The sequence below is a fragment of the Phyllobates terribilis genome, unplaced genomic scaffold (assembly GCF_046119375.1).
Source record: "Phyllobates terribilis strain yellow unplaced genomic scaffold, ASM4611937v1 Scaffold_2__4_contigs__length_985480577, whole genome shotgun sequence".
NCBI lineage: Eukaryota > Metazoa > Chordata > Amphibia > Anura > Dendrobatidae > Phyllobates > Phyllobates terribilis.
Genome location: NW_027362762.1, coordinates 745,948,938 through 745,969,556, shown reverse-complemented (window position 1 = coordinate 745,969,556; position 20,619 = coordinate 745,948,938). Strand labels below are relative to the sequence as shown.

The 20,619-nt window shown below is 44.8% G+C and overlaps 1 protein-coding gene across 3 annotated transcripts in view; it reads right to left on the bottom strand.

The window, feature by feature from the left end:
* Positions 1-5,913: 5,913 nt before the first annotated feature.
* The window catches only part of NDP (norrin cystine knot growth factor NDP), a 463,588-nt gene continuing 448,882 nt past the window's right edge, over positions 5,914-20,619 (bottom strand). For all 3 annotated transcript variants that reach the window (XM_073670719.1, XM_073670721.1, XM_073670718.1), the window contains exon 4: positions 5,914-6,572. In XM_073670719.1, coding sequence (XP_073526820.1) covers positions 6,345-6,572 — 228 coding nt within the window. In that variant the 3' untranslated portion in view covers positions 5,914-6,344. The remainder of the gene's footprint in view (positions 6,573-20,619) is intronic.

Here is a 20,619-nt window from a genome sequence, read left to right as displayed (position 1 = left end):
CCGACCGGCAAGTTCATCTTTAATACGGCCGATCAGACCCTCCCAGAAGACGGATACCAGAGCGTCGTTATCCCAGGCCAGCTCCGAGGCAAGGGTATGGAACCGTATGGCATATTGGCCCACGGTGAGACTTCCCTGACGGAGGCGTAGCAGAGATGATGCGGATGAGGTCTTCCGTCCGGGTTCGTCGAAGACTTTCCGGAAAGCCATGAGAAAGGCAGGCAAGTCGGACACCAGGGGGTCTCCTCTCTCCCATAGAGGATTTAGCCAGGCCAGGGCCTCCCCGGTGAGATGGGACATGATGAAGGCAATTTTGGCCCGGTCGGAGTTAAACTGGTGGGACAGGAGTTCAAAGTGCAGGGTGCACTGATTTATGAAGCCCCGAGCCTGGGCGGAGTCGCCTCCGAAGCGAGGAGGTGCAGAAAGCCGGGGTCTGGGGTAGGATACCATGGTATTGGTGGGCAGCGGAGCTGCCGGGTTGCGAGTCATGGCACTGGCGGTGGTTGCTGGTGGAGCAGTCAGAGTGTCCAGGCGAGAATTGACATTCCGCAGGTGACCCAGGATGGACTCCTGTTGGGACCTCTGACGGGACAGTTCATGACAGAGGTCCGAGAGCGAGGGAGCTTGGGTGCCACCGGGTTCCATGGCCCGAGCAAACTGTAACGGGTCTGGGAGGCGGAACCTCTGAGCTACTATACAAGGGGGCGGTCCTTGTAAGGGAGCGGGTGGCGACCAGGGTAGACGGGCAGGCAGTCACAGCAGGTGACCGGGACAGTCTCTGAATGAACGGACAGGAGGTCACGGCAAGTGACCGGGGCAGTCTCTGGATGAACGGGCAGGAGGTCACGGCAAGTGACCGGGGCAGTCTCTGGATGAACGGGCAGGAGGTCACGGCAAGTGACCGGGGCAGTCTCTGGATGAACGGGCAGGAGGTCACGGCAAGTGACCGGGGCAGTCTCTGAGTAAAGGATTGGTACGACCTGTGGCGGCAGATGATAGACGTGAGCTCCCAGGTGAGCAGTCGAGGGTCTCTGGATAATCGGGTGGTCACAGCATGTGACGGCGGAGCCTCCAGGAAGTCCAACAGACAGGTAGCAGATGAGCGCTCCCAGGTGAGCGGGCAAGAGTCTCTGGAATAGCAGGTGGTCACAGCACGTGACGGCGGAGCCTCCAGGTAGGCAAGCAGGCAGGTAGCGGAGGAGCGCTCCCAGGTGAGCGGGCAGGAGTCTCTGGAATAGCAGGTGGTCACAGCACGTGACGGCGGAGCCTCCAGGAAGGCTAGCAGGCAGGTAGCAGATGTGCGCTCCCAGGTGAGCGGGCAGGAGTCTCTGGAATAGCAGGTGGTCACAGCACGTGACGGCAGAGCCTCCAGGAAGGCTAGCAGGCAGGTAGCAGATGTGCGCTCCCAGGTGAGCGGCCAAGCTGGTCCATAGACAGACTGACAGGAGTAGGAAGGCAGACCGTCGGACCTCAGGCTAGCAAGCAGGTAGCAGGAATATCAGGCAGGAAACAGACAGCAAACTGGCAGGACTCTGGCAGGAATCAGGCAGGTAACTGGCAACGGGACCTGAGGGCTGAAGCAGAGTAGTGAACAGTGCAACAACATTGCTCGGGCACCTCCATTTTGGAGGAGGTGCCTTATATATGGTGAAGTCCTCCGGCCATTGGCCGGGGACTCCTTAGGACGGCGCGCGCGGCCCCTTTAAGAGGGAGGGAGCGCGCGCGCGCGCGCCCTAAGCACAGTGGCCGGGAAGGAGCGCGCGCTGCCAGCAGAGCGGGAGGAGGACGCCGTGCTCGGAGCAGAGAGGTGAGGGGAACAGCGTCCCTGCCTAGCAGAGGGCAGGGACGCTGACGCTACATTCTGTCTTAACAGTTACCTGGATCCGATATCTCTTCCCCACGTCTTAGCCTGGAGTCCTATTTATCTTCCTCTGCTTCCTGCAGACTAGAAGTGCCCCATGTCCTCACTCTGTTTGATGAGTTTCTCCGGCGGGCGAACAGGACTCGTGCTCTTGTGTGGGGAGAATTGCGCACTGGAATCTCACTGTCTGAGGGTTCGGAGCTCCCGTCTACCCTAGCAGCCACTATAGTCAGGCTGTCTGAACAACTTGCAGTCTCAACTCGTACTGAAGAATCACTTCCTGATTCTGGAAACTAAACAGAGACTTTCCTAATATGCCCACCCTCAGTGAGCTGTCATCACAGAACTTTAACCCATCACTGTCTATAAGGGCCCCGTCACACTAAGCGATGCAGCAGCGATCCCGACAACGATACGACCTGTCAGGGATCGTTGCTGCATCGCTAATACATCGCTGGTGAGCTGTCAAACAGGCAGGCTCACCAGCGATCAGGGGAGCAGCGATATCGTGGAAAGAATTGTTCCACGATGTCCTGCTCCCGTTACCAGCCTGCTGCAAGCAGGAGCAGGCTGGTAACTATGGTAAACATCGGGTTACTAAGTGCGCGTGTGCCCATAGTAACCCGCTGTTTACCATGGATACCACTCTGCTACGGTGCGCGGGAGCCTCCGCGCACCGTAGCAGAGTGGTATCCATGGTAAACAGCGGGTTACTAAGTGCGCGCGTGCCCCTAGTAACCCGATGTTTACCATAGTTACCAGCCAGATCGTTGGTCCCGCTGGTCACACACAGCGATGTGTGCTGGCCAGCGGGAGGCCAACGACCAAAAAATGGTCCAGGACACTTTGCAACGATCAGCGACCTCACAGCAGGGGCCTGATCGTTGCAAAGTGTCACACACAGCGACATCGCTGGTGAGATCGCTGGTGAGTCACCAAAACCGTGACTCGGCAGCGATATCGCTAGCGATATCGCTATGTGAGACGGGGGCTTTACTCTGCTGGCAGACTGAACCTGACATCTGCACCCAGAACAGTGGCATCTTGTGGCTGTTTTCAGGTACTACAGCCCAGAAGGAATTATACCAGGAACAAGCTCTATATCCCTCAAGGCTTGATCAGGGCACTAAGTTCCCCCTCTACTCTACTGACTGGACCACTGAAGCTAACCCCTTAGCTTGGCCTACCACAGTTCAGAGAGGATTAACTAAGGGAACATTTTCCTTAACTACTTCAGTGCCTAGGGAAGGCTACATCCTTCCCCACTATTACAGTGGTACTATGGGAGTCATTATTACTAAAGAGGGCACTTTGGAGTAGGTACACTGGAAGGACAGTTTTATTAAAAGGAACTCTCTTCAGTGATATTGTTAAGGGGGACACTCTGGGGGATATTATTGTTAAAGGGGATAATCTGAGCGGATATTATTACTAAAGGGGACACCATGTCTATGTTTGCACAAAAAAAATCAGATGCTGTACCAAGCCACAGTACAGCATCCGTTTTTTACACATACATTGCAATTCTGTAACATAGGAAACTGTAAATGGTCTTGTAAAAGATTAATTGCTGCTGCTGTAAAAAAAAAAACGGACTGCACATGCATCACAAGTGAGAAAAAAATAGTCCAAGTTTTCTGGATAAAATTGATCGATTTTTAATACGCTCATGTGAACCTACCCAATGAGCTAGTTTCATCCCATATACGGAATAAACTAGTGCATGCTTCTTCTTTTTCACACGCAGATTCGGTCATTGAAAAAAATCGCTTCTATGCACTGCCCCATTGCATACCATTGGTCCAATTGCTGTCCATTTTTCACTGACAGTACTCCGATCAAAAATATGTTTGTGTGAACGAGCCCTTTTAGTAATAATTGTTTTGTATAGTGGTTTACACTATGCAATATGTAATATTTATTCCTGGTATAGCCGCAACAGTGTTGCACGATAAAATACAATTCTATACATTTAAAGTTAAGGAAGGAGAGACATCTTATGGGGCTTGGGTCCTAGAAATGTCCCTGGATTAAAATGTTCATGAGATCTTTGGCCAAGATTGTTCAAACTTCGCATATTTGTTTGTGGTTTGTAAAAGTGGGTACTGTATATCGTGGTCTAGACTTTTTGATTCAATGGGGCTGTACATGTGAAAAGAGTTTACATACAAAATAAAAATATAAAATTACTTTGAGCAAAATAACAGTGACAGAATGGTACAGAGGAGAGGACCCTGCCCTCACAGACTTACAGTGTGCAGGGTAATACGGAAGAGAAAGTAGGTTGGGGAGTTGCAGCTGCCCCGGTGGTGGTGATGGTGTGGTGACAATGGAGTCATAGCAAGCTGTAATCTTTCTTGAAGAGATGGGTTTTCAACTTCTGTCTGAAGGTTCCGAAGGTTGGAGATAATTGGATGTGTTGGGACATGGATTTCCAGAGGATGTGGATGCTTGGGAGAAGTCTTGAAGGTGTTGTAATTGACCATTTCTGGAAGAAAGACAATTTCTGGAAAACTGAATGCTCACTTTGTGTTGCTCAATAAATGGATTCATGTCGATCCCAATATCTATAGATATAAATATATTCACTAGTGTTATCACTACATATTATGAGACATTTGAAACTCGTAGCCATACTACAAAAAAATAACAATTTAAATGTATTAATATTGGGATTGACTTAAATCCATTATTCAGGTAGCACAGTCACATGCAAACATTCAGTTTCCCAGTAATCATCTCATTACATACAATGGACCACTCAGTTTGCTCCCTGTAAAGGCTGGCAGCAGCAGCAGCCATTTACATTACAGACATAAAAAGGCATTATGTCCTGGGCACAACTTGACCATATACATTGTGAGGAGAATTCCTAAAATACGTTCCTCAGCAACATCCAAATCATGTTGGCAAACAAAACAATGTCCATTTATTTTTAAAAAGGTTTTATATTTTCTGGTGAGGCTAAGAGATGACTTACCTTTGCAGCTCTTATAATTTAGAAGGTTTGCACTCCTTTTTGTTCTTGAAAAAATGTCACTTTTGAATTGATTTTATTTAAATGATTTAAGTTTAATTTACATTGTATTTGCAAAGTTTGAAATGGTTCCACAAATGTGCGGCCTAGAATTATGGAACAATAGCAATCCAGTTTTTTTCTGGTTAATTCATTCGTTAACAAGTCCTCCAACATAAAGTATATACTACACATAATTTACTTTGTTTAATTGTTTCTATCTATCTGAAAAATCATGGTATTAATCTTTTCAGTAAAGTCATGTGATCTCATGGTGACTCTATGGGAGCTACATTTTTTCATCCTCTAAAGTGGTCAACATCTCCGTTACCAGTATTTCCTGTATAATAAAATTGCATAGATTATACTACATGCTATCTCTAAATAGAAACAAACTATCACATCTATTGATGATAATTAGACAGCTCCAGTCCCATATTTACAATTTAGATGCTGACAGTTTAGCCTGGGGACTATTGGGGGTGGGATAATCACAGTGTACTTGCTTTAGCGGGTCATATGATGCTGTGCTGATGCATCTTGGGATTTATAGCCGAGCACAGAAGAATAAAGTACAGGATAAGAGCAAGGAATCAAGATTGAGCCTGAAAGGAAGAAAATGGTGCTGACCTTCATTGAAGTAAATAACTATACATAAAAGAAGAGCAGAGTATGTCACTCAGGTTGACGGTGCAGTTATAGAAAAAATTGGCAGTCCTTCAAGTTAAGAAAAAACATACAATTGTATCAAAAAGCATAGCCAAATGCATTTTTAGTATAACTCTGATAACAGTTTTCCTGAATATGCTAGGCAAATATAAGCAAAAAGAATTCTCTTTTAGCATTAAAGTTTATCAGTGCTTCTGAAATTATGCTAACAATTGGGTAACCTAGAGGAGGGATTGAAGTAGCAATTGCCTACAGGCCCTGGTGCTTAAGGTCACTCACAGGCCACAATAACATTTTATATGGTACAATGTGTGTGCACTATCCTAATATTTTTTTACTTGAGGCCTTGGAACTTGTTTTTTATGTAAAAAATGTACATATGCCATTCTTGAAATAACCACTTTATTGTTCTTTTCAGTCCATTGTTGTACACCAACTTTTTCTGTTTAACTTGACCTGCCATTCAGTTTTCATAATTTATTCATACTTTCTAAGAATATTAAACCTGGGAATGAAATGATTAAAAAATACATAGGAATACTCTGTACATGACATAATGATAGTGAGCCCATGGTCTATATACTGGAACATATACAATCTGGACCAGAAAATTATTGAATCCTCAGAAAACCTTTACAATAAGAGACCGGTTCATTTTTATTGCACACTGTATGTCAATATTATTTGAATCACTTAATATTTAATTCACAAATAACACTTTTTAAAAAATAGATCACATATTTTAATGTCCTTCAGGGTTTTTTAAATTCCAAAATATCTTGCCTGTAAAATGTGTCTCTAAGAATTGCACTCTTCGCAATGACAAGAAAGAATATAGCGGTATGTGGCGGTGAGCCGGATACCTCCGGAGCAGCGAAGCCTTATTGCTTTCAGCTTGGAGGTTTGTGGCCTGCAGCAATGGCATGTGGAGTGAAAAGGTTGTTTTAAAACTGTGCTGAAAGAAACAAGAGGGTCCGAGCGGGATGTTTGACTGCAGCGTCCTTCACACCGGGCCAGCAATACCATCTACAAAGTAAAAGGAAAAAGTATAATTAAAGGAAGGTAGAGTTCAATCTCTTTAAATAAGTGTTTATAGACATATATTTCATTTTAAAGGGGTGGTCTGAAGGCCAAACAAATTTTCATCTAAATCCCTATCTATTTAGTGTCATAATCTAAACTATCTTCTAATACACTTGCAGTAAAAATTTCCAACTGTTCCTAACTACTCTAACTACTATTCTCTTTTTTCCCCTACTTCCTCTTTGATGACAGTTCTTTTGAGAATCCCAGCGCATGCTGGGTTACTCAAACAAAGAGTCATCAAGGGACAGAGGCTGCGGTCACTGCCGCAGCCCCTGACACCGACCTGAAACAAAGTGTCATTGGTGATGCTCTTTTTTTTTTTTTTCTTTAGGGACTGGGCTAGTCCCTGTGCGATGTGCACAATCACAGCACACGCTTTGTGTTGCCAGCTCAGATCAGCAATAATGAAGCAGCAAAACAGAGGAGAGCACACTGTCAGAGCGTGGCGTCAGTATACCTGGAATGAAGAGATCAGTGCCACCCTCGCAATTGATGCTGTTTTCTGCATGCCGCTGGGTATTCTGACACCACTCTGACAGTGCGCTCTCCTCTGTGCTACCGTCTTGTTATTGATGATCTGAGCCAGCAACACAGAGCACGTGCTATCATTGTGCACATCACTTTGTTTCAGGGAGGGAGCAGAGTCTACGGCAGTGACCGCAACCTCTGCCCCCTATTGACGCTTCGTTTGAGTATCTCAGCATGCACTGGGGACTCCTAGTGAAGTGTCAAACAGAAAGTAGGGAAAAAATAGAAAAGCAGTTAGATAGTGTAGTCAAAGAATGGCTGGAAATGTTTAATGCAAGTATATTATAAAATAGTTTTAATTACGCCACTAAATAGATAGGGACATTTTCTTTGGCCTTTGGCCTAACCCTTTAAGATGAGCAGCAAAGAATCTCCTGCTATTCAGAATATGTAACTTCTTTCAGCATACAGCTCCATAGCAGACCTATGTATCTCCATAGTTGCATACAACAAGTATACCTCTTGACGAAGATAGAGCGAAACATGCGTTGGGGCGGCGGGGACAACACATGCACTGGTGGTCATCTCATGTAAGTGTCAGCTATAATTATTAAACTTACTACATTGCCTATCTGCTTGAAAAACAAGGGAAAAGTATGTCCCAGGGCATTAGAGCATTATGGCTAGGCAAAATAATTGAACTGTTGTTTGAACATGTAAGTGTTACCACCATGTGCATAGGTGTTTAATGTCCCTGCTCTGAGGACAGCAGCCTCTGTCCTACCTCTTGTATTGATTCTACATTTTTTAAATTATATTTTATGAAAATCATTTTAATAGGCTACGTATATTCTCTGATTATTTGTTATGTATTAGATGTTTTGAGCTGTGCCCAACCTCAATATGTTACGCGAATGGATTTCCCATTCTAAATATACCTTGCGTTTTGTTGGGTTCTTTTGTCATGTGTTACTAAACTCTCTCTGCCAATTTCCAAATTTATTAGCACATCTGGTTTTGCTTCCTAAATAAATGGATCATTTTTGAACACCTTGTGCTAAAGCTTTCACTTCTTAATTTAGCAAAGAAAAAAGCTTTTGAAACTTCTTAAACAAGGATCATTTTTGCAGCACCAACTGTGAAAAATTCACAGCTACTTTTGCTTGCACTACATAAGTACAAACGCCAGCAAAATAGGCATAATGCCCACAAAAAGGGATGGACAGTTTCTACAATTTAAACATCCTAACACATGTAATAATTTAGTGTGTTGTTAAATAGTTTGTTATTTAACACCAGTTGCCATCTGTTTTCACCTAGGTAGACAGGTTTTGGTCACTTGGACATGAATAAGACCGTATTTGCAATAAGAATATTAAGAGGGTTCAATACAGTGTACAGCTTATTGTGGTCGAATGGACATATACTCCAGTCTCTGCTTGAGAACTCTGCAGCTTCTTCAGGGTTAAATTTGATCTCTGTGCTGATTAATGCTCTCCTTGCCCTGGCTGAGGTTTTGGTGGGTGGCCCTCTCCTGGCAGGTTTGTTGTGGCACCATGTTCTTTCCATTTCATCATGGATTTGATGGTTCTCTGGGGGAGAATGGGATATTTGTTTATAACCCAACAAGTCAGTACTGTTCAACAACTTTGTCCCTGACTTGTTTCGAGATCTCCTTGGTCTTCATGGTGTTTTTTGGTTAGTGTTGCCTTTTGCTTAATGGCGTTGCAGCCTCTGTGGCCTTTCAGAAAAGGTGTGTATGTACTGACAGACATGTGACACTTAGATTGCACACACGTGGACTTCCTTTCACTAAGCATGTGACTTATGAAGGTAATTGCATTTTTAGTTATTTGAGCCCATAAATTTAATGTATGCCTATATTTTTCTCACTTAACCAACTTAGACTATTTAGTGCTGATGCGTCACACACAAGATTGTTAAAAAACCAAAGGGGGGGTGAATATTTTCGCAAGTCACTGCATATATATATATATATATATATATATATATATATACATACATACATTGCTCAAAAAAATAAAGGGACCACTTAAACAACAGAATATAAATCCAAGTAAATCAAACTTCTGTGAAATCAAACTGTCCACTTAGGAAGCAACACAAATTGACAATTTCACATGCTGTCGTGCAAATGGAATAGACAATAGATGGAAATTATTGGCAATTATCAAGACACCCTCAATAAAGGAGTGGTTCTGCAGGTGGGGACCACAGACCACAGACCACATCTCAGTACCAATGCTTTCTGGCTGATGTTTTGGTCACTTTTGAATGTTGGTTGTGCTTTCACACTCGTGGTAGCATGAGACGGACTCTACAACCCACAGAAGTTGCTCAGGTAGTGCTGCTCATCCAGGATGGCACATCAATGCGAGCTGTGGCAAGAAGGTTTGCTGTGTCTGTCAGCATAGTGTCCATAGGCTGCAGGCGCTACCAGGAGACGTGGAGGGGGCCATAGGAGGGCAACAACCCAGCAGCAGGACTGCTACCTCTGCCTTTGTGCAAGGAGGAACATGAGGAGCACTGCCAGAGCCCTGCAAAATGACCTCCAGCAGGCCACAAATGTGCATGTGTCTGCCCAAACCGCTAGAAACCGACTCCATGAGGGTGGCATGAGGGCCCGACATCCACAGATGGGGGTTGTGCTCACAGCCCAATACCATGCAGGACGCTTGGCATTTGCCACAGAACACCAGGATTGGCAAAGTCGCCACTGGCGCCCTGTGCTCTTCACAGATGAAAGCAGGTTCACACTGAGCACATGTGACAGACGTGACAGAGTCTGGAGACGCCGTGGAGAGCGATCTGCTGCCTGCAACATCCTTCAGCATGACCGGTTTGGCAGTGGGTCAGTAATGGTGTAGGTTGGCATTTCTTTGAAGGGCCGCACAGCCCTCCATATGCTTGCCAGAGGTAGCCTGACTACCATTAGGTACTGAGATGAGATCCTCAGACTCCTTGAGAGACCATATGCTGGTGCAGTTGGCCTTGGGTTCCTCCTAATGCAGGACAATGCCAGACCTCATGTGGCTGGAGTGTGTCAGCAGTTCCTGTAAGATGAAGGCGTTGAAGCTTTGGACTGGCCCACCCGTTCCCCAGACCTGATTCCGATTGAGCACATCTGGGACATTAAGTCTCGCTCCATCCACCAACGTCACGTTGCACCACAGACTGTCCAGAAGTTGGCGGATGCTTTAGTCCAGGTCTGGGAGGAGATCCCACAGGAGACCATCCGCAACCTCATCAGGAACATGCCCAGGCATTGTAGGGAGGTCATACAGGCACATGGAGGCCACACACAATACTGAGCCTCATTTTGACTTGTTTTAAGGACATTACATCAAAGTTGAATCAGCCTGTAGTGTGTTTTTCCACTTTAATTTTGGGGGTGACTCCAAATCCAGGTCTCCATTGGTTAATAAATTTGATTTCCATTGATGATTTTTGTGTGATTTTGTTGTCAGCACATTCAACTTTGTACAGAACAAAGTATTCAATGAGAATATTTCATTCATTCAGATCTAGGATGTGTTATTTGAGTGTTCCCTTTATTTTTTTGAGCAGTGTATATATATATATGCTGTATATATATAAATATATATATATATATATATATATATATAGATAGATAGATAGATAGATCTATATATATATGATATTGCAGTGACTTTCAGGACAGTGCGGTAATGAGGCAGTGACCCAGGATAGTCCAACTTAAACATCTTTATTTTTGGCAACTTACAAAAATAACACAAACTTCATCCTCCGGTTCGCAGCTGGATTGTCTGTAACAGTCTGTATCAAATCCGTTGCCATTGGCGACTGCACCGCCGTATCACTCGTGGATGTGTCAATGGCTTTGCTTGCTCTGGCCTGTGTTCAGTCGCACACAGAACTGTCCTAAACAGAGCCTCCAGCTCTGATGCTTGCAAATCAAAACTGACATGACAGACCAAAACATTAACTTAAAGTTTAAATGGGAATCATGGACATCAGCCACTCCCAAGACCAAGAGTGAAGGGAGAAATCCATCCACCTACCATCCTACAGATCTCTCCAAAAATAAAAGCCCATGTTAGGTTTCTTAAATCTGATTTAGTCAAATTGTTTGACCAAATCCATGCTCTCTTTTATTTTTGAATTGTAGCATCTGTGGCTGTAATTACAAATGCTCTCCATGCATATCGCCAGTCATATATGAGTGATGATACGCATGGGGTATACTTATCCATGTCTGTCTGTCCTGCGCAGGTCATTATCATGCTGTATGACCCAACCACAACCCATTTTCAATGTTCTTACTGAGGGAAGGAAGTTGTAGGCCAAAATCTCATACATGACCCCATCCATCCTCCCTTCAATATGGTGCAGTCGTCCTGTCCCCTTTGCAGAGTATGATATTTCCCCCACCATGCTTTATGGTTGGAAACGTGTTCTTGGGGTTGTATTCATCTTTCTTCCTCAAACACGGCAAGTGGAGTTGATACCAAAAAGTTCTATTTTGGTCTCATCTAAACACATGATCTTCTCCCATGCCTCCTCTTGATCATCTAGATGATCATTGGTGGACTTAAAATGAGCCTGGACATGTGGTGGCATGAGCAGGGGACCTTGAGTGAACTGCAGGATTTTAATCCATGACAACATAGTGTGTTACTAACGGTAATGTTTGAGACTGTGCTCCCAGCTCTTTTCAAGTCATTGACCAGGTCCTCCCATTTAGTTCTGGGCTCATTCCTGACCTTTCTCAGAATCATTCTTACCCCACGAGGCAAGATCTTGCACGGAGCTCCAGACCGAGGAAGATTGACAGTCACCTTGTGTTTCTTCCATTATCTAACAATTGTGCCAACAGTTGTTGCCTTCTCACCAAGCTGCTTGCTTATTCTCCTGAAGACCATCCCAGCCTTGTGCAGGTCTACAATTTTGTCCCTGGTGTCTTTAGACAGCTCTTTGGTTTTAGACATGGTGGAGAGGTTGGAGTGTGATTGATTGAGTGTGTGGACAGGTGTCTTTTATTCAAGTAATGAGTTCAAACAGGTGCAATTAATACAAATAATGAGTGCAGAGTAGGAGAGCTTCTTAAAGAAAAACTAACAGGTCTGTGAGTGCCAGAATTCTTGCTGGTTGGTAGGTGATAGTGATGAGCGAGCACTAAAATGCTCGGGTACTCGTTGCTCGGGTCGAGCACATTAGAATACTCGAGTGCTCGACTATGGGAAACTCGAGCATTTTTCAGACGGCTCCCCCCAGCGGTCTGCAGAGGGCCTAAAAATTGCCCAAATCGATGGGAACAGTGCTCAAATGACATGGGAACAGCATGGGGAAGACCCCTGGAAGCATCTCTTACTCCCAGATAACTGCTGTCAGCAATGTGGTCAGAGTATTACACCACTTTTACGGACTCACAATAACATAAAAAACGAAACCAAAATGAATTTTCCTGGGAAATATGTTAAGGAACATCCTTTCCAGGGTAATGACTTGTATATAAAGCAAAATAAATAACAAAAAACAAAAATACTCCTCCACAACTTAGGCTATGTTCACACATAGCGTTTTTGATGCGTTTTTGCACTTTTGAATTGCTTTCAACCAAGACAAATGCATTCACCAGGAAATGTCATTTTAACATTTTACAACCTTATCTGGCCATGTGGTGTGTGATACATCATCAGACACATGCATACAGTGCTGAAAAGACTTCGAAACAGCATGGGGAAGACCTCTGGAAGCATCTCTGACTCCCAGGTCACTGCCTAAAAGTGTGCCCATCATAAGTGATCCTTGGCGCATGCGAAGATGCCTCCCACCATGCACCTGTCGTGGCAGACTTGCAACAATCACCGTCCACATCCTTGTCCCAGGGCAGCATTCAGTTGTCCCTACCCCATTCCTTGGAATGCAAGCGCAAGTATGCAGGCAGCCACCCACCCACCCACCCACAGGCTGCAATACTATACTGCCAAATTTTTGACAGTTGCTTGCACTTGTAATGTGGCCTTTTAGGCTTGTGGAGGCGGAAGCTTTTCATAACCTCATGCCGGCGGCGGCCGGGTGTCCATACTCGGTCCCCAGCCGCCACTGTTTCTCCCGGTGTCGCCTCCGCCTTCCTCAAGCACGGGTCCCACAACATTACCCGTGCCCTCCCCAGTGCACTTACTGGGAAGGACTGCCTAACCACAAACACGTGGACAGGTGAATGTGGCCAGGGATGGTACGGAGCCAGTCCACAACTTTTTTTGGTGAGTTGCATTTCACCATAGCCATATTCCTTAGCTTGGTGAAAGGACTTGGGAAACCATATCTACCCAGCTGTCATTTCTCCCAGGAAGTCCTCTAAAGCTGTTTTCACTTGAAATTTGGCCTTTTAGGCTCGTGGAGGCAGAAGCTTTTCATAACCTCATGCCGGCAGCGACCGGGTGTCCATACTCGGTCCCCAGCTGCCACTATTTCTCCCAGTGTCATCTCCGCCTTCCATAAGCACGGGTCCCACAACATTACCCGTGCCCTCCCCAGTGCACTTACTGGTAAGGACCGCCTAACCACAAACACGTGGACAGGTGAATGTGGCCAGGGACGGTACAGAGCCAGTCCACAGCTTTTTTTGCTGAGTTGTAATTCAGCATAGCCATATTCTTTAGCTTGGTGAAAGGACTTGGGAAACCATATCTACTCCAGCTGTGGTTTCTCCCAGGAAGTCCTCTAAAGCTGCTTTCACTTGAAATGTGGCCTTTTAGGCTAGTGGATGTGGAAGCTTTTCACAACCTCATGCCTCGTGTCCATACTCGGTCCCCAGAAGCCACTATTTCTCCCTGTGTTGTCTCCACCTTCTACAAGCGCAGGTCCCTGAACATTACTGCTGGTACTTTTCTGTGGAAATCTGCTTGCCTCGTACCAGCTTGGAATATTTCTAGTAAACTGTGGTATGACGCCATGGTATTAGCACTGCCCCAAGTACCAGTAGCAAAGCCTTCCCCAATTTCCTTCTCGGGAATTATATTTGGTAGCCTGAGTGGCTGCCCAAATACATAGGTTTCTCACAAAGGAGCTGAAGATAGAGTGGCAGTAGGTGCAAGTTTCTCCAGCCTGTTAGATATCAAAGGGTGAACGGCAGCACATTGGATCAGTTGTTAGCACTGAAGCCTTGTAGCGCTGGGATCCTGGGTTCAAATCCCAGCAAGGACAACATCTGCAAGGATTTTGTATATTCTCCACGTGTTTGCGTGGGTTTCCACCTCAATAAAAAGGTAGCCATAGAGTGTCCGGGAACCTTCCCACACACTTTTCTTAGCCAGGACTGCTTCTCAGCAGGGTTGGACGGTCCCACCAGAGAATCCTCTGGTGTGCCCTGGCTTCTACATCAGGAGAGTTCATGATAGCGCTAACTTTGCAGCTGCTATGGGGCTCTTGAGCGGGGGAGAAAGGTGACCCCTCAGAATCAAATCCTCTGGTGGGCCCAATGTTTTTCAATCTGAAACAGCTTCTCAGTGGGAGTTGTATTTCACCACAGCCATATTCTTTATCTCGGTGAAAGGACTGGCATAAAGGGAAACCGTATCTACTCCGGCTGTCATTTCTCCGTCACCAGGTTCCGCCCATTGTCACACAAGATCATGCCTGGCTGTATGTTCAGCGATGAGAGCCACAGATCAAGCTGCTGTGTTACAGCTTTCAACAACTCTGCAGCGCTGGGCGGTTTGTCACCTAAGCATTAAGCACAGCCTGTTGCCACTTGGTCAAGGCAGTGCTGCAGTGCTTTCAGCTTGTGACTGATGTGGTAATTTTGGAGATGGAGGAGGAGGTGCAGGAGCTGAAAAATGTGATTACATTGAGGTAACATTGGAGACTCTGTTTTTATGCTAAAAAAAGATCCTTCTGTTTTTTTTTTACATTATTTTTTAAGGCAAATGCATTCACCGGGAAATGTGTCATTTTAACATTTTACAACCTTATCTGGCAATGTGGTGTGTGACACATCATCAGACACATCCTGTTTCATTGATGATGGAGGGACTCTGAAAGACGCATAGAGCAGCGCCACAGTAACAAGTACGACATGTTCCCATTAGAAAGGAAAGAGTCTGCTATACAGTTATAGGGTATGCAGTGAGTCTAACGGCTGACCAAATTTAGGAAAAACCCCACTAAGAATTTAAAGACACATAGAGCAGGGCCACAGTAATGACAAATTCACATTAGAAAGGAGAGAGTCTGCTATACAGTTATAGGGTATGCAATGAGTCCAACGGCTGACCAAATTTAGGAAAAACCCCACTAAGAAACTAAAGACACATAGAGCAGGGCCACAGTAACGACAGATTCACATTAGAAAGGAGAGAGTCTGCTGTGCAGTAATAAAGTATATAGTGAGTCCAACAGCTGAACAAATTTAGGAAAAATCCCACTAAGAAACTAAAGACACATATAGCAGGGCCACAATAACAACAAATTCACATTAGAAAGGAGAGAGTCTGCTATAGAGTTATAGGGTATGCAGTGAGTCAAACGGCTGACCAAACTTAGGAAAAAACAGGCCAGAAATGGCAGTATTTTCTGACAACGTATACGTGATCCATGTAATGGAGAAAACAGAGTTTTAAGTACCTGGCCTGTAGGTAAGTAGTTTGAACAGCAAACTGGTGTGAATTGCTTCCCTGACACAGTAAAGGAAATTTTTAATGGAGGCCAGAAATGGCAGTATTTTCTGACAACGTATATGTGATCCATGTGACGGAGAAAACAGACTTTTAAGTACCTGGCCTGTAGGTAAGTAGTTTGAACTGCAAACTGGTGTGAATTGCTTCACTGACACACTGAAAGAAATTTTTAATGGAGGCCAGAAATGGCAGTATTTTCTGACAATGTATATGTGATCCATGTAACGGAGAAAACACAGTTTTAAATACCTGGTCTGTAGGTAAGTAGTTTGAACAGCAAACTGGTGTGAATTGCTTCACTGACACACTAAAGGAAATTTTTAATGGAGGCCAGAAATGGCAGTATTTTCTGACAACGATATGTGATCCGTGTGATGGAGAAAACAGAATTTTAAATACCTGGCCTGTAGGTAAGTAGTTTGAACAGCAAACTGGTTTGAATTGCTTTACTGACACATTGAAAGAAATTTTTAATGGAGGCCAGAAATGGCAGTGTTTTCTGACAACGTAGTTGTGATCCATGTGACGGAGAAAACACAGTTTTAAATACCTGGCCTGTAGTTAAGAAGTTTAAACAGCAAACTGGTGGGAATTGCTTCACTGACACACTAAAGGAAATTTTTAATGGAGGCCAGAAATGGCAGTATTTTCTGACAACGTATATGTGATCCGTGTGACGGAGAAAACAGAGTTTTAAATACCTGGCCTGTAGGTAACTAGTTTGAACAGCAAACTAGTTTGAATTGCTTCACTGACACACTAAAGGAGATTTTTAATGGAGGCCAGAAATGGTAGTATTTTCTGACAACGTATATGTGATCCGTGTGACAGACAAAACAGAGTTTTAAATACCTGGCTTGTAGGTAAGCAGTTTGAACAGCAAACTGGTGTGAATTGCTTCACTGACACACTAAAGGAAATTTTTAATGGAGGCCAGAAATGGCAGTATTTTCTGACAACAATATGTGATCCGTGTGACGGAAAAAACAGAGTTTTAAATACCTGGCCTGTAGGTAAGTATTTTAAACAGCAAACTCGTGTGAATTTTACGCAAAGTTACACAACCTCATGCCGGCGGGTGCCGGGTGTTCATACTCGGTCCCCAGCCGCCACTATATTTCCCGGTATCGCCTCCGCCTTCCACAAGCATGGGTCCTACTACATTACCCGTGCCCTCCCCAGTGCACTTACAGGGAAGGACCGCCTAACCACAAACACGTGAACAGGTGAATGTGGCCAGGGACGGTACGGAGCCAGTACACAACTTTTTTTGCTAAGAGTTGTATTTAGCTCGGTGAAAGGACTGGCATAGAGGGAAACCGTATCTACCCTGCGTGTTATTTCTCCCAGGAAGTCCTCTAAAGCTGCTTGCATTTGAAATGTGGCCTGAACATTACTGCTGGTACTTTTCTTAGGGAATTTGTTTGCCTCCTACCAGCCTGGAATATTTCCAGCAAACTGTGGTACGCCATAGTATTAGCACTGCCCCCAGTACCAGTAGCAAAGCCTTCCCCAATTTCCTTCTCAGGAATTATATTTGGTAGACTGAGTGGCTGCCCAAATACATTTTCTTACAAAGGAGCTGAAGATAGAGTGGCAATAGGTGCAAGCTTCTCCAGCCTGTTAGCTATTAGAGGGTGAACGGCAGCACATTGGATCAGTGCTTAGCACTGAAGCCATGCAGCGCTGGGATCCTGTGTTCAAATCCCAGCAAGGACAACATCTGTAAGGACTTTGCATGTTCTCCCCTTGTTTGCGTGTGTTTCCTCCTCAGTAAAAAAGCAGCCATAGAGTGTCCGGGAACCTTCCCACACACTTTTCTTAGCCAGGACTGCTTCTCGGCAGGGTTGGACGGTTCCACCAGAGAATCCTTCGGTGTGCCTTGGCTTCTACCTCAGGAGAGTTCATGATAGCGCTAACTTTGCAGCTGCTATGGGGCTCTTGAGCGGGTGAGAAAGGTTAGCCCTCAGAATCAAATCCTCTGGTGGGCACAATGTTTTTCAATCTGAAACAGCTTCTCAGTGGGAGTTGTATTTCACCACAGTCATATTCTTAAGCTCGGTGAAAGGACTGGCATAGAGGGAAACCGTATCTACCCCGGATGTCATTTCTCTGTCACCAGGTTCCGCCCATTGTCACACACGACCATGCCTGGCTGTATGTTCAGCAGTGAGAGCCACAGATCAGGCTGCTGTGTTACAGCTTTCAACAACTCTGCAGCGCTGGGCGGTTTGTCAATTATGCATTAATTAATGTTATCTTCAGCACAGCCTGTTGCCGCTTGGCCAAGGCAGTGCTGCAGTGCTGTCAGCTTGTGACTGATGTGGTCATTTCGGAGATGGAGGAGGAGGTGCATGAGCTGAACAATGTGATTACATTGAGGTTAAATTGGTGATGCTGTTTTTTATACTAAAGAAAGATCCTATTGTTTTAGTTTTTTTACGTTATTTTTTAAGACAAATGCATTCACCGGGAAATGTCATTTTAACAATTTACAACCTTATCTGGCAATGTGGTGTGTGACAAATCATCAGACACATCCTTTTTATTTATGATGGAGGGACTCTGAAAGTCATAAAGCCTATTTTTACAGGGACATCAGACGGCCCTTACTATTCTTAAAAGGCCAGCAGTCGGCCCTAGCTATTGTTAGAGAGCCATCAGCCGGCTATGCTTTGTTGTTCTCATTATTAACAAGTGGGTCTCCTATACTGTTATTGCGTATCCAGTGACTGCAAGGGCTGCCAAAAATTTGGATGCAACCCAATACCCCTTTGAAGAGACATAAAGGAGGGTCTCAGTAAAAAAAAATGTTCCCATTATAAAGGAGAGAGTCTCCTATAGTGGTAATGCCCATGCTGTGACTGCAAGGGCTGCCAAAATTTGGGAAAAACCTCTCTATGAATTTAAAGACACATAGAGCAGGGCCACAGTAACAAGTACGACATGTTCCCATTAGAAAGCAGAGGGTCTGCTATACAGTTATAGGGTATGCAGTGAGTCCAACGCCTGACCAATTTTAGGAAAAACCCCACTAAGAATTTAAAGACACATAGAAAAGGGCCACAGTAACAAGTTACGACATGTTCCCATTAGAAAGGAGAGGGTCTGCTACACAGTTATAGGGTATGCAGTGAGTCCAACGGCTGACCAATTTTAGGAAAAACCCCACTAAGAATTTAAAGACACATAGAGCAGGGACACAGTAACAAGGTACGACATGTTCCCATTAGAAAGGAGAGGGTCTGCTGTACAGTTATAGGGTATGCAGTGAGTCCAACGGCTGAACAGTTTTAGGAAAAACCCCACTAAGAATTTAAAGACATACGGAGCACGGCCACAATAACAAGGTACAACATGTTCCCATTAGAAAGGAGAGGGTCTGCTATACAATTATACAGATATAGGGTATGCAGTGAGTCCAACGGCTTACCAATTTTAGGAAAAACCCCACTAAGAATTTAAAGACACATAGAGCAGGGCCACAGTAACAGGTACGACATGTTCCCATTAGAAAGGAGAGGGTCTGCTATACAGTTATAGGGTATGCAGTGAGTCCAACGGCTGAACAATTTTAGGAAAAACCCCACAAAAAATTTAAAGACACACAGAGCAGGACCACAGTAACAAGTACGACATGTTCCCATTAGAAAGGAGAGAGTCTGCTATACAGTTATAGAGTATGTAGTGAGTCCAACGGCTGACCAATTTTAGTAAAACCCCCCCTAAGAAATTAAAGACACATAGAGCAGGTCCACAGTAACAAGGTATGACATGTTCCCATTAGAAAGGAGAGGGTCTGCTATACAGTTATAGGGTATGCAGTGAGTCCAACGGCTGACCAATTTTAGGAAAAACCGCACTAAGAATTTAAAGACACATGGAGCAGGGCCACAGTAACATGGTATGACATGTTCCCATTAGAAAGGAGAGGGTCTGCTATACAGTTATAGGGTATGCAGTGAGTCCAATGGCTGACCAATTTTTGGAAAAACCCCACTAAGAATTTAAAGACACACAGAGCAGGGCCACAGTAACGACAAATTCCCATTAGAAAGGAGAGAGTCTCCCATAGTGTTGGCCTATGCAGTGAATGCAAGGGCTGACAAAAATTGGGAGGCACTCCAATGCCCCCTGGAAGAGACGTGGAGGGGGGCCTCATAAAAAAATGTTACCATTAGATAGGAGCGGGCCTCCTATACTTCTAATGCCCATGCACTAAGTGTATGGGCTGATGAACGTTTACCTCTTGGGGGTATACATGAACATACTGTATAAAAAAAATTTTTCAACGGCATCATAAACACCCTTTAAAATAATTATGTGGGTGTTGCATCACGGACCACGGTCACCCTGGTGGTATGGTGGTGGAGGATGAGGAGAAGGAGGAGGACAACAGCAAATAGACAAAATCAGGAAGCGTATACTCATGTGTGGGTTTGAAAAGGTGCATGGGAATACACCTCCCAAGAAAAGACACTGGATTTAAGTTTATGTTATGCTGCTATCATTCAGTGGTGTTGCTAATTCTGGCCCAATCCAGCCCTTGTTCATTTTTATAAGAGTCAGCCTGTCAAAATTTTCAGTTGACAGGTGGATGCGCTTATCAGTTATAATTCCACCAGCGCCACTAAAAACCCATTCTGATAAAACGCTGGCGGCAGGCAGGCCAGGACCTCCAAGGCATAGAGAGCCAGTTCATTCCACATATCCAGCTTGGATACCGAATAATTATAAGGCACAGAGGAATCACGGAGGACGTTGGTAAGGTCGGCAAGGTACTCCCTCAGCATCTTCCCAAACTTTGCACTCATTGTGAGAGTACCCCACGCCTC